The 14,192-nt window shown below is 41.9% G+C and overlaps 1 protein-coding gene across 1 annotated transcript in view; it reads right to left on the reverse strand.

Moving 5' to 3' along the window:
• Positions 1-14,192, reverse strand: part of LOC126188732 (lipase 3-like) — a 148,657-nt gene that overhangs the window by 52,274 nt on the left and 82,191 nt on the right. Inside the window, exon 3 of the mRNA XM_049930340.1 lies at positions 10,854-10,968. Within this exon, the coding sequence (XP_049786297.1) occupies positions 10,854-10,968 (115 nt within the window). The remainder of the gene's footprint in view (positions 1-10,853; positions 10,969-14,192) is intronic.

Consider the following 14,192-nt stretch of genomic DNA (forward strand, 5'->3'; position numbering starts at 1 on the left):
CATTGTCAGTCTACATTTTATATCCTCTCTACTTCGACCATCATCAGTTATTTTGCTCCCCAAATAGCAAAACTCCTTTAAGTGTCTCATTTCCTAATCTAATTCCCTCAGCATCACCCGACTTAATTCGACTACATTCCATTATCCTCGTTTTGCTTTTGTTGATGTTCATCTTATACCCGCCTTTCAAGACACTATCCACTCAATTCAACTGCTCTTCCAAGTCCTTTGCTGTCTCTGACAGAATTACAATGCCATCGGCGAACCTCAAAGTTTTTATTTCTTCTCCATGGATTTTAATACCTACTCCGAATTTTTCTTTTGTTTCCTTCACTGCTTGCTCAGTATACAGATTGAATAACATCGGGGAGAGACTACAACCCTGTCTCACTCCCTTCCCAACCACTGGTTCCCTTTCATGCCCCTTGACTCTTATAGCTGCCATCTGGTTTCTGTACAAATTGTAAATAGCCTTTCGCTCCCTGTATTTTACCCCTGCCACCTTCAGAATTTGAAAGAGCGTATTCCAGTCAACATTGTCAAAAGCTTTCTCTAAGTCTACAAATGCTAGAAACGTAGGTTTGCCTTTTCTTAATCTAGCTTCTAAGATAAGTCGTAGGGTCAGTATTGCCTCACGTCTTCCAACATTTCTACGGAATCCAAACTGATCTTCCCCTAGATCGGCTTCTACTAGTTTTTCCATTCGTCCGTAAATAATTCGTGTTAGTATTTTGCAGCCGTGACTTACTAAACTGATAGTTCGGTAATTTTCACATTTGTCAACACCTGCTTTCTTTGGAATTGGGATTATTATATTCTTCTTGAAGTCTGAGGGTATTTAGCCTGTTTCATACATCTTGCTCACCAGATGGTAGAGTTTCGTCAGGACATATCCATCCATACATATTATAAAGTCCAACGCGGCGTTTTTTTCTGTTTGTATGTGAAGGCTAATCTCAGGAACTACTGTAGAAATTTTGATACAGTTTCCACAAACAGAAACACTGAGTCACGAGAAAGGTTTGTGTGTATAACGTAAAAGCTTTTCGGTATATACTAACGGCTACCCAGGTCGTTAGGTTCAGCCTGAAGCGGAGTAATCATGGAGAGTTGATTTCAGCGCCTTAATGGCTCAAGAGGTAGGACTAATATTGCAAGTTTTATAGTAACGACTGCCTGTAGTGTATGAGTGGTCTCATCATGCCATTTATGACAGCAAGAATTACCGGTTTTACGTAAAATTAGATTCACGCTGCGGCTTGGTCAAAGGTTAATAACAGTATGCTAGAAAATAGGACGCTGATTACTTGGTTTTTGACTCAGTGACGATGGTCTTTATTCTGTTGGAACGCCGACTCGTTAATGCATAAAATGTCTGCCAGAACGGTTGCTGTACTATAGCTACTCCAAATGTCCTTATGACCCTAGAGGTTCATGAAACTCAACTGGAAAGATTTGTCTTCATACACACACTCACTGGGCACATTTCATTGCGAAATTCGTGTATTGTGCATTAAGTGTCAATATTTCAAGTGTACGACTGATGAGTGCATGTAGAGTATAGTGTCGTGATTAGCTTTTTGCAAACGATGATTCAGAAGAAGGGGGAGCGGGTAACCCGAATAACACCAACAGGCAATTGAGCAAAGTTGCACAGTGGCACAGAACTGGTCTCGTAATTGTTATCCTCTATGTTTTTCCCTAGAAGTTTTCGTTTTTCACGCAATGTTTTGTCCCGTATTGAATACAAATGCAGTAGCTTTTAATCCCTGTTATTAGAATGAGAAAGAAAACTTGCGCATGATACTAGAGAATTACTAGAATAAGTCTATGTAACTATAAGTAAACCTGCAGGTCACGAAAAATAGCACTATCATTCAACACGTTGAAAAAACAAACTCGGAGATCAATTTATGTTTTATCATGATGAATGCCTCTGTAAAAGACGTCACACACTCTCTATACGATGGTGTTCAACCTTTTGGCAACCGAGTATTGAAACAGAATTTCACCACTGCTTATCAGGCAAGGTGAGGAGGATTGTAATAGTTATTAGATTTTGGATGCGTGGCTGCACGGTATTCACACTCTTCGTTCGCTAATCAATGTAGTTCAACTGGAGAACCGAGTCTGTTAAAAATGCGGGATCGTCTAGAACACGGGTTTCCAGACTTTGCCACTGCGCACCTCTTCACAGTTTTAGAAATTTTGGGTACCATTATAGCTTGTCCATTTTTTTAACGGACCCGAAAAGGGGATGTGATGCTTTATTTCCTTTACAATTCCTAAACTAGCCAAGTTTGAGGCTTCTGTCAATTAAGCATTAGTGTTAGTAAAATTTGCCATGCATTTCCAATCCGTATTACGAAATGCAGATTTCCTTGGAAAAAAGTCAGTAGGTTTAACAACTAACTCAGAGTGCTTAGAACTTGGATGAGGTTTTAATAAAGAAGGCTTCATGCCTTTATTTGAAAGTGTTTATAGGCGTATAAAGCATTGGGGAATTGAGTTTTCACTGGTTTCTTTACTGGCCGTTACTGTAAAGCCAAACTGTAAGTACATTTCATCATACTCGCCGTTTTGTGTTTGTTTCGATTTTTTAACTTCATCTTTGGAGGTAGAAGGGGTTTCCTTGCTGAACAGTCGCTTCACGATTAACTTAAAACAGAATCACTTATAAGCCATACAATCAAGTTGAACTTCACATCGGAATTATATTAGTCAAGAATCAGGTCGTTGATCAGGTCGTTGTAACATGCAGACTTCTGTTCGAGACCCATCCTTTCTTCATATCACGATGCCATTTAATGTAATGCCTAACAAAGCAACAGTAATGACAATAAACCATTCACTGCATAATGAATTCAGAAGCGCTACACATTGGTACACCTCATACATTGGCAGCAGTTGCAAAGCGGCACGAAAACTTTCGAATAACCATCGTCAAGACCCAACCCAAATATCACCAACTACAAAACAAGATTAATCATTCCCAGTGAAGGCAGAGGAATGCAAAAAAACCACCTGGGGTAAATCGATTTCCTTTGACAATACATACATCGAGCAATTCGAGCGAATATAAACGTCAGATGAAGCCCTTCTCTGGAAGATACGGGACACAGCCTACATAGAATAGCGCTGAGTTGCCTACAAGCCAGGCGCAATATTCTTAAGGTTATAGACTCCAGATAGGGCGCCTAGGAGAAGGGTTATGTTACGCATCCGTCTTACGTCATACAAATAGTTCCCAAGTGGGCAACCTGAATATAAGCAGACACACGGATACACTCAACATATGTCTCAAGACTCATCTACAGCTGCCACCAAGAAGAACCAACCTGGTCATAAGTGATGTTAGCCTTCGTTCACTGGTTTTGGAGCTATAGCAGCGTTCGACGACAGATCAGTACAAGTGAACAGTGAAATATATTTCCACGCACAAGCTTTACATTCCACTTAAGCATTGTAAGACATCTATCAATAAATTATTGTGAATTATTGCACATCTGTGGTGTCATCTAGTGACCATCTATTTTTACCATAGTTTTCGGTTAATCTTATTTGGTCCTGTGACACCACGAACCTACTATGCTGTCATAGTAGGAGGAGAGGTGATACTCCTACGTGGCGCGTCCCAGGTGGCGGATACGGAAGTTCTCACCGGTTCACTGGCGGACTTGAGTGAAATAAAATAGCTCTCGCGGACCAAACACACCCTCTGCGGTTAACAACCGTAGTTGTAAATCGGAGCTTGCTCCAACTAAGGTTGACAACCTTCGAAAGTCAAAAATGGAAAGGTATTTTAGGAAAAAAATTCCACCGTCCTGCTCAAAAAGGCAGGAAAAGGCTACATCGGATTCGGTGGGTAGTCAACTAGAAGACAGCAACGAATCGGAGCGTTTGCCACCATCCAAATGCACACTAAAACACAAAAATAAGATTAAACATGAGCAAATAAATTATATAGCAACACACAGCATAAACTCACTACTTCAGACCGGAAAACTCAAGGAGCTCACTGATGAACTAAATAAACAAAAACAAAAAATTTTAATAAAAGGGATCCAAGAAATGAGAAACACCACAGAGGACCCATTCGAATCACAAGGATACAGAATTTATAATGGGAAACCAGGACCGAGGGCAATGAAACAATGTCTCCAGTTTGGAACAGGGTTTTTAGTAAACATAAAAATAACAGATTCAGTAACGGATTTCCAAGCAGTATCACCAAGAATTGCGACTCTAAGCTTTAAAACAATGAATAAAACCTATACAATAATAAATGCTCATGCCCCAACAAATGAAAAAAATTGTCTAACAAAAACAAAGGAAGAGATAGATAAATTTTGGGACCTTCTAGAACAAACTGTGAACAGAGTAAATAAAAAGAATGTAAAAATCTTATTGGGAGATTTCAATGCTCAGTTGGGAAAAGAAAGGAAATATAAAGATATAACTGGAAAATGGAGTCCACATAAATTTACAAAAAAAAAACGGTCAAAGACTTGTAGAACTGTGCAGAGAACACAACCTTATATCTAAATCAACATACTTTAAGAGGAAGCCAAGTAAACTTAAAACATGGAAACATCCAGACTGGAGGAAGGGCGAGTGGCAGCTAGACCATGTCTGTATGGCCAAAAATTTTCATAAGGAAATCCACAATGTTAAAGTACTGAGAGGAGTAGACACAGGCTCAGACCATTATATGGTTAAAATTAAAATCAAATTCACTCCGTTAAGGAAGAGGACCGGAAAAACTAATAAAATAAAAAGGGGGTTTGACCCACATCAGCTAATTAAAAATAATAAGTACCAACAAATAACACAAACCATCAAATTAACAGATGATCTAGAACAACTAGTGCCTAATCTTAAAAAAGAAGCAGAGTATCTAGCTCCCTTGAACCTACGAAAGAAACATGCATGGTGGACATCAGAATGTGACAAATTCCATGAAGATAGACACCGAGCATGGTTAAAGTTTCAAACACATAAAACTGAAGAAAATGCCATCAACCTAAAAAATGAAAGAAAAAAATTCACTCAAAATATTAGAAGAATCAAGAGAGGATTTCATAAAGATATTATAAACTCTATAGAAGGTAATTATCATAAAACCAACTCCAGGAACTACTACAAAATCTTTGGGAAACAACTACAACAGTATGAGGTCCCTACACTAACACTGAAAGATGAAGATGGAAGAATGACTCACAGTAACAAGGAAAATGCAGAAATCATGGCAAAAGCATTTAACAAACTTCTGAATTGCGAGGAACCCAAAGAACCCTTACAAATGAACATAAATACCCCAATAAAAACCAAACCTCCAACTTTCCAAGAAGTAGAAAAAATTCTTAAAGAACAAAAAAAATATAAGGCATGTGGAGAAGATCAGGTTTTTGTTGAAATGTGGAAATATGCAAGTGACACAGTCAAGACCTCCTTACACATGGCTCTAACAAAAACTTGGGTAACAGAACGATTCCCCAAACATTGGACCACAGCTATCATCCACCCACTACACAAAAATGGAGATAAGAGCAACCCAGACAACTACAGAGGAATCTCTCTCCTAGATTGCACATACAAAATTCTATCCAAGATCCTATATGAAAGAATCAAGGAGCAATTAGAACAGGAGTTAGGGGTATATCAGGGAGGTTTCAGGCCATGGAGAAGCTGTGCAGAGCAGATAATTAGTTAAAAAATTGATCATAGCGTACTACAAGGAACGGAACAAACCTCTGGCAATAACATTTGTAGATTTTAAGAAGGCATATGACTGTCTCCACAGACCTTCGGTATTAAAAATTTTAAGAAATCTAGGACTCCATCCAAAACTAATTAAAAAATACAACTCACTCTAACCAACACCAAATCAAAAGTGAAGTTTAGAGGAGAAATTTCGGAACCATTCCTCATAAAAACAGGCTTAAGACAAGGTGACTGCCTATCACCATTACTGTTCAACTGTACACTGGAATACATAATGAGAGAATGGTACAAGGACAATCCAAAGAGGATAAGAATTGGAAATGCAAAAGATGATATGAGCTTAAACTACTTGAGATTCGCTGATGATCTTGCTCTCCTAGCCAACACCGTTCAAGAAGCCAGGCAACAAGTGAAATCACTACAAGAAATAGCAGAGAAAGTAGGCCTTAAAATATCATTTGAAAAAAACGGAGATTATGCTAACTGATCCACCACTTGCAAACAAAATTACAATAGGAGAACAGGAAATCAAAATTGTTGATAAATTTAAATATTTAGGCGAAATAATAACATATAATCTAAATGAGAAGCCATCATGGCAGAATAGAATAAAAAAAGTGAACTATGCAAATTACATTACCAAAACTACATACAACAAAAAAAGCCTATCTATACATGGAAATTTAAAACACTATAAAACAGTTACACAACCAGAAATAACGTATGCAGCTGAAACTATCTTCAAAACAACTAATACAGCAAAAATTGACAGAATACTAAAAATAGAAAGAAGAATAATTAGGACATGTATAAATAAACAGTATAAAATAAATGGACATTGGAGAGTAGCATCAAATTAAACAGTATATAAGGAAATAGCACCAGTCATGAGCACAATCAGGAAGAAACGCATCTCATTCTTCGGACATCTGATGAGAACTCCAGAAAACAGAATTAGTAAACAAATGATACAAAAATTGTGGAATGGCAAGAGTGACATTAAATGGATTACAGAAATTAAGGAAGATATAAAAGAACTTCAAATTATAGTAGATGACCTAAAAAACAAGACAGAGAAAACCAGAATACTGCAAGACCCGCAAACCAGACTACAAATAAAATCAATAAAAGGGGTACAGGAAGAGTTGTCTCAGGTGAAGAAAGAAAGAAAATATCTGGAAGAATGAAGAAATATTGGGCAGACAGAAGAGCAAAACACCTTTCATATAAGAATAGACTCTAATAATTATATTACCTAAATATCATATTAAGTTATTGTTGAACCAAATTGTATCCCTGTGCAACAACTTGTTTAGAACTTCGTGTTTTTTACTAGAGTGGTCCAATGAAGGCCATAAAATAAATAATAATAATAATAATAATAATAATAATAAATGGTCCTGTGACAAATATGTACAGCTTATGTCCGAAGAGCATTCAGTAAGTAATACGAAAAACTTTTTTTATCAAAACAGATTGGTTTTAAGAATGAAATTTTCACTCTATAGTGGAATGTGCGCTGATTTGAAACTTCCTGGCACATTAAAACTGTGTGCCTGACCGAGACTCGAACTCGGGACCTTTGCCATTCGCGGGCAAGTGCTCTACCATCTGAGTTACCCAAGCACGACTCACGCCCCATCCTCACAACATTCTAGAAACATCCCCCAAGCTGTGGCTAAACCATGTCTCCGCAATATCCTTTCTTCCAGGAGTGCTAGTTCTGCAAGGTTCGCAGGAGAGCTTCTGTGAAGTTTGGAAGGTAGGAGACGAGTTACTGGCGGAATTAAAACTGTGAGGACTGGGCGTGAGTCGTGCTTGGGTACCTCAGTTGGTAGAGTACTTGCCCACGAAAGGTAAAAGTCCCGAGTTCGAGTCTCGATCCGGCACACAGTTTTAATCTGCCAGGAAGTTTCAGATTGGTTTTATTGAGAGTTCCAATACAGTACGCTATTCACACTGGACTCGCATTCGGGAGGACGACGGTTCAATCCCGCGTCCGGCCATCCTGATTTAGGTTTTACGTGATTTCCCTAAACCGCTCCAGGCAAATGCCGGGATGGTTCCTTTGAAAGGGCACGGCCGACATCCTTCCCCATCGTTCCCTAATCCGATGAGACCGATGTGCTCACTGTCTGGTCTTCTCCCCCAAACAACCCAACCCAACCCAACTACGCTCCTCCCGACTCTTTTGGCAACAACATCCAATTTTTAACATAATACCCGTTCAATATGACGCCTTACGCCCCGTTACTGTGAGGGCTGTGTGCTCACATGGTACCATTCTGCAGGTCGACGTTGGTGCCAACGTCTTGCAGTACCAATAGCCAACTCGTCACCCACTTACTGCTCCCAAGGAGTGCGTCCTTCATTGGTCCAAATATATGGAAGTGGGAACGTGCGATATTGGGGATTAGGGCGGATGAGGGAGAACAGTTCAGTAAAGTTTTGTGAGCTCTTCTCGAGAGCGCAGACTTGTCTCAGGCCTAGCGTTGCCACGAAGAAGTTCGTACGCATACTTGCGGCGACGAACGCTCTGAAGTCGTTTCTTTAATTTCCTGAGCGTAGCATAACGCACTTCAGATTTGATCGTTGCACCATGGAGGACATCAACAGAATAAAACCTTCAGAGTTCCAGAAGACTGTCATCATGCACTTGACGTCTGAGGCTGCGTCGTTGAACTTTTTCTTCGGAGGAGAGTTGGTGTGGCGCTACTCCTTGTGTTGCCGTTCGGTTTCCGGTTCGAGGTGATGAACCAGTGTTTCATCTTTTGTGACAATGTTCGACAAAAAATTGTGCTGATCAGCCCTGCAACGTGGAAGCAATTCTGCACAGGTGGTCCGTCGTTGCTGTTTATGGTATCCTGTTAGTCAGCGAGGAAACCAGCGTGGTCGGCCGCTGTAGCCGAGCGGTTCTTGGCGCTTCAGTTCGGAATCACTGCTACGGTCGCAGGTTCGAATCCTGCCTCGGGCATGGGGGTGTGTGTGATGTCCTTAGGTTTAAGTAGATCTAAGTCAAGGGGACAGATGACCTCAGATGTTAAGTCCCATAGTGCTTAGAGCCATTTGAACCATTTTGAACCCAGCAGGCACACACGTTTGATTACTGCATCTGGTGGACGAGTGTATTAGCGCTACCAACAGAAACGTCCAGTTGAGCAGCGAGGTGTTTGATTGTGATCCGTCGATCACCTCCAGTGAGAGTGTCTCCACAGTCCAACCTTGCAGGAGTCAGAGCTGTGTGCGGCCGGCCGGCACGCGGGAAGTCGGACAGGTTTGCGTGACGTTGTTCCTACGATGCCAGACGCGTCGCTCAACGACTCAGCCTGCTTTTGTTCACTGCCAGGCCTCCGTAGACATTCCGCAAGCGCCTATGAATAGCTGAAACGTTCTGATTTTCGCCAAAAGAAACGCAATGCCCATTCTTTGCTTGGAATCCACCTACATTACAAATGCCACTGTGAGTATCTATAAGACCGCGACCTATATGGGCTTCATGAAGATTGTAAGCGTATTGTCACGTCGCTGGCTTAGTTGTGGAGTATCTGTAGTGAGTCTGTAGTGAGTCGAGCGCGGGACACGGTACTGTTACGTTGTGTAGTGTGTAGCCCTGCGTTTGAGAGGTTTTTTTAGTATTCAGGTTGAAGTGTTTGCTACAAGTACTGTTACTGTAAAGTGATGAAATATGGAAGTGATTCAGAGGAAAGTGCGTCAAGAAGTAATGAAAAAATGAGCAGTGCCGTCGATAACGTATTTGTGTATCCTGTCGTTGCGTGTCGCACAGTATCGATCATCCGCGCCGTGTTCGGTCTTCCAGAATGAACTGATGTGAATCAGTAGAAATTAGTTACCATAAAAGAGTGCAGTCAAGTGCCAGTGTCTTGTAGCGAGCGTGAGGGCGTGCGTTCGATCATCGCGTTTCCGCGTTATCAACAATCAGCCGCGCCGCGACGGTTACGCGCACGCTCGTACGAGTGAGAACTGAGAACTGAAAACTTAACTTTACGAACAGTGTTATATCATTACAAGGAGGACTATTCCCAGGTATCTGTATGTGTGACGAGCGTAAGAACTTTCGTTCGATCATTCGGCTTCCGCATCATCGACAATCACCCGCGTCGTGTCGGTTACGCGTAGGCTCGTCTAAATGATATTTTGTGGGCTGTTAATCATCCATTAATTGGGAGAACACTTCTGAATTGGAATGTAAACAGTGCAACCTGCGATTTTCCTTTAATCGTCTCAGAATATAGTTGTTCATGGTTCAAAATGGCTCTGAGCACTATGGGACTCAACATCTTAGGTCATAAGTCCCCTAGAACTTAGAACTACTTAAACCTAACTAACCTAAGGACATCACACACACCCATGCCCGAGGCAGGATTCGAACCTGCGACCGTAGCAGTCCCGCGGTTCCGGACTGCAGCGCCAGAGCCGCTAGACCACCGCGGCCGGCATAGTTGTTCATACCAGACTTCGAACAGTGTTGTGTTTTAGCGTTGAGTGGCTCCCCTAAACCCGCTTGCATATTTCGATAGATAATTTCAGGCAAGCCAGCAGCAGTGTGGAGCAGAACAGTACGACCGCCGCGGGATTACCAGGTACGTGGTGTGGACAGGGCGCACGGTCAAGAAAAGCAACCGTCATAAAACGAGAAGTCAGCTTAAAAGGTACCACCCCACCCATTCGTACTCCCGGGCGTGTTACAAGATGTAGTGGCTGAAGCGGAAATAATGGAAATCAGCATTCTGTCAAGCGAAATTAGGAGAGATAAAAATGTGTTGTTGTAGTTACTGAATGACCCTCGTGGGCAGTAACAAAGCCATAACAGCAACCACTTTGGTGATAGGCGGTTCTCTTCCTGATGCATTTATATGTTTGACGCTAATGGCATTGGATGAATACAGCAAAAAACAATGAAACAATAAATGTGAGTTTGGTGCACCAAAACCAGAACACTTCATAATTGGAACAGCAACAGCAACCATCACCGCAACTACCTAGACCAGTGCAAAAATTCGTGATTTCTGTGTTACTTCAACACTCACTGCCTGACTGGTACTGACTTGAAGTTGTTTTCCACCACCGTAAGTATTCGTTATGTTCGTATTGGAGACAGTGGTCGTTACCTGAACCTCCAGAAGGCAGGCTCGTCGGGAGACAGCGATTCGTGTCTTCTTGAGTAGAAGTTCCCTCTGAAGTTTGCCATGAAGACGTCGAAGCCTTCGTCCGCCAGGAGGTATCCTGTGAAGCATAAACGACGGTATTTTATATTACTAGTCGTTGCAATAAAAAATTAAATTACATAACTATATTTGAATTATTCCCTATTTCGTATTACTCCTTCCTCCTCATTTTGAGTCTTCACAGAAATATCTTTCCCATTGTGTTTTATAATGTTCTCAACATGAATTCTTGAAGTCTGTAGGTATAATAGGCAACTAACCATTTACAATAAATGATTGTCTTCAAATATCCTTTGGCATGGTTTCGACGCATTTAAACCCGTCTTCCTCAGTAGGACAACAAACGTCACATTAGATATCAGTCAGTAAAGCTATTTCCACATGACCAGTGTCGGCAACGGTCTGTACGTCCATGTGTAAATGTTAAGGCCCCGAGAATCAATGGCTTGCCACATCAATAAGACAAATCTCTTAAAATAACAGACCATGTTAATAGCCACGTGCCGACTGAGAGAGAGTGGAGAGCGTGGATACCAGGAAATCCTGTGGTTAGCTTTTACGTATGGACATACAGACCGTTATCGACACATGTCATGTGGAGATAGATTCACTGACCGGTGGCTTACGTGAAGTTTGTTGTCATTCTGGGGAATATGGATTCAAATCCGTCGAAACCATGGTAAAGGTTAACCGAGCGAGGTGGCGCAGTGGTTAGCACACTGCACTCGCATTCGGGAGGACGACGGTTCAATCCCGTCTCCGGCCATCCTGATTTAGGTTTTCCGTTATTTCCCTAAATCGCTTCAGGCAAATGCCGGGATGGATCCTTTGAAAGGGCACGGCCGATTTCCTTCCCAATCCTTCCCTAACCCGAGCTTGCGCTCCGTCTCTAATGACCTCGTTGTCGACGGGACGTTAAACACTACCCACCACCACCATGGTAAAGGTTACTTGAAAACCACCAATTATTGCACCTGATTGGCTGTCTGTTACACCTGCTGTTCTGTAACAGTTGCTGTAGTGCAGCCATGTTCAAAATCTTAAAGACTGCTAAATTTCTTAGTCTGTGACTTTGGACGAGCTGTACATTTTACAGTAATCCGTGACGCTATGAATTCATCGATTGCAATTTTTCTATGTTTGTAGAGAATGCGGCTCTCCTTTATTATCTGCAACAAATTTCAGGACTAACAGTGATTTTAAATACGGACTACCATGCCCTATATTACACCTTTATGCCAGAGATGTGAAACTGCTGCTGTTGCTGATGACGTTAGGTGTTTTATAGCGATAAAAGACGTGGTCATCTACGAAACAACGAAAATAAAACAATAACATTTAAATCCAAGTGGTATCCTTACGCAAGTACTAAGAACACAACTCTGATATTGTCAGAAATAGAAAACAATGCAGAATAACCAGATAAAATTAAGGAAAAAATATCAGGGCAGACACAATTAAAAGGTGACAGCTGACTGCGGCTGGGTGACTCCTTAGAAATAATGGGTGACCGAGCCATTCTGTGACACATTAAAATCTAGCTGTTGTTGTTGCTGTCTCCATGCTGATCTACTCTGTACAATCCTCTTCATATACGAATAACTGTTGCGACTTATATCCTTCTAAATCTGCTTACCACATTCATCTCTTTATCTTCCTCTACGATTTTGACCCCCACACTTCCCTTCAATATAATGCCTCCTCTTAACCGATGCCCTCTTCTAGTCAGGCTGTGCCACAAATTTCGGTTCAGTACCTTCTCGTTAGTTATGTGAGCTACCCATCTAACCTTCCACATTTTTCTAAATCACCACATGTCAAAATCTTCTATTCTGTTCCTGTGTAAACTGTTTATCTTCCATGTTTCACTTCCATAAACGGCTACACTCAATACAAATACTTTCAAAAACGACTTCCTAACACTTCAATCTACATTTCTAAGGATTCGCCCAGCCACAGTCGGCTGACCCCTTTTAACTGTGTCGGTCCTGATAATTTTTCCTTGATTTTATCTGGTTATTCTGCACTGTTTTGTGTGACTTGGTATTTCTATTTCTCGTGCTTTCAGGGTTGTTTTCTGGCTGATCAGTAACGGTTCTGTAATCTTTCATTAGAAGCTGCACAGATAAGGATATCATGGCACTGTAGCTTCCCACAGTCCTAACCTCACAATTTTGTTAACTTAATTCTAGATTCAATTGATTTTATTTCACTGCTAAATTTTGTTTGATATATGCGTCAGCAGTCAGTAGTCGGCGGTCAGTAGTGAAAAAAGACATCAGGACCATAAGATACGCCTGTAAGATTCTACAGAGATTATGCGCAAGAATTTGCTAGCAGCTGTTTATCGTCGGTCTCCGAAGCAACGAAGATTACCTAGTGACTATAAAAAAGCGCAGGTCATCGCCATTTTCAAAATGGTTCGTGGGACTGATGCACATAATCTTACGCCTATATGCTGACGTAATCTGTTGTTTACGTTTATGGAGAAGGAAAAGCTCCTCCATAAAAATCAAGCTCGATCCCGCAGACAGAGAAAGTGCAGGGACTGGCAGTTGACCACGAACGTAAATACACTCCAGGAAATTGAAATAAGAACACCGTGAATGCATTGTCCCAGGAAGGGGAAACTTTATTGACACATTCCTGGGGTCAGATAAATCACATGATCACACTGACAGAACCACAGGCACATAGACACAGGCAACAGAGCATGCACAATGTCGGCACTAGTACAGTGTATATCCACCTTTCGCAGCAATGCAGGCTGCTATTCTCCCATGGAGACGATCGTAGAGATGCTGGATGTAGTCCTGTGGAACGGCTTGCCATGCCATTTCCACCTGGCGCCTCAGTTGGACCAGCGTTCGTGCTGGACGTGCAGACCGCGTGAGACGACGCTTCATCCAGTCCCAAACATGCTCAATGGGGGACAGATCCGGAGATCTTGCTGGCCAGGGTAGTTGACTTACACCTTCTAGAGCACGTTGGGTGGCACGGGATACATGCGGACGTGCATTGTCCTGTTGGAACAGCAAGTTCCCTTGCCGGTCTAGGAATGGTAGAACGATGGGTTCGATGACGGTTTGGATGTACCGTGCACTATTCAGTGTCACCTCGACGATCACCAGTGGTGTACGGCCAGTGTAGGAGATCGCTCCCCACACCATGATGCCGGGTGTTGGCCCTGTGTGCCTCGGTCGTATGCAGTCCTGATTGTGGCGCTCACCTGCACGGCGCCAAACACGCATACGACCATCATTGGCACCAAGGCAGAAGCGA

This window comes from Schistocerca cancellata, chromosome 5 (genome assembly GCF_023864275.1).
Source record: "Schistocerca cancellata isolate TAMUIC-IGC-003103 chromosome 5, iqSchCanc2.1, whole genome shotgun sequence".
NCBI lineage: Eukaryota > Metazoa > Arthropoda > Insecta > Orthoptera > Acrididae > Schistocerca > Schistocerca cancellata.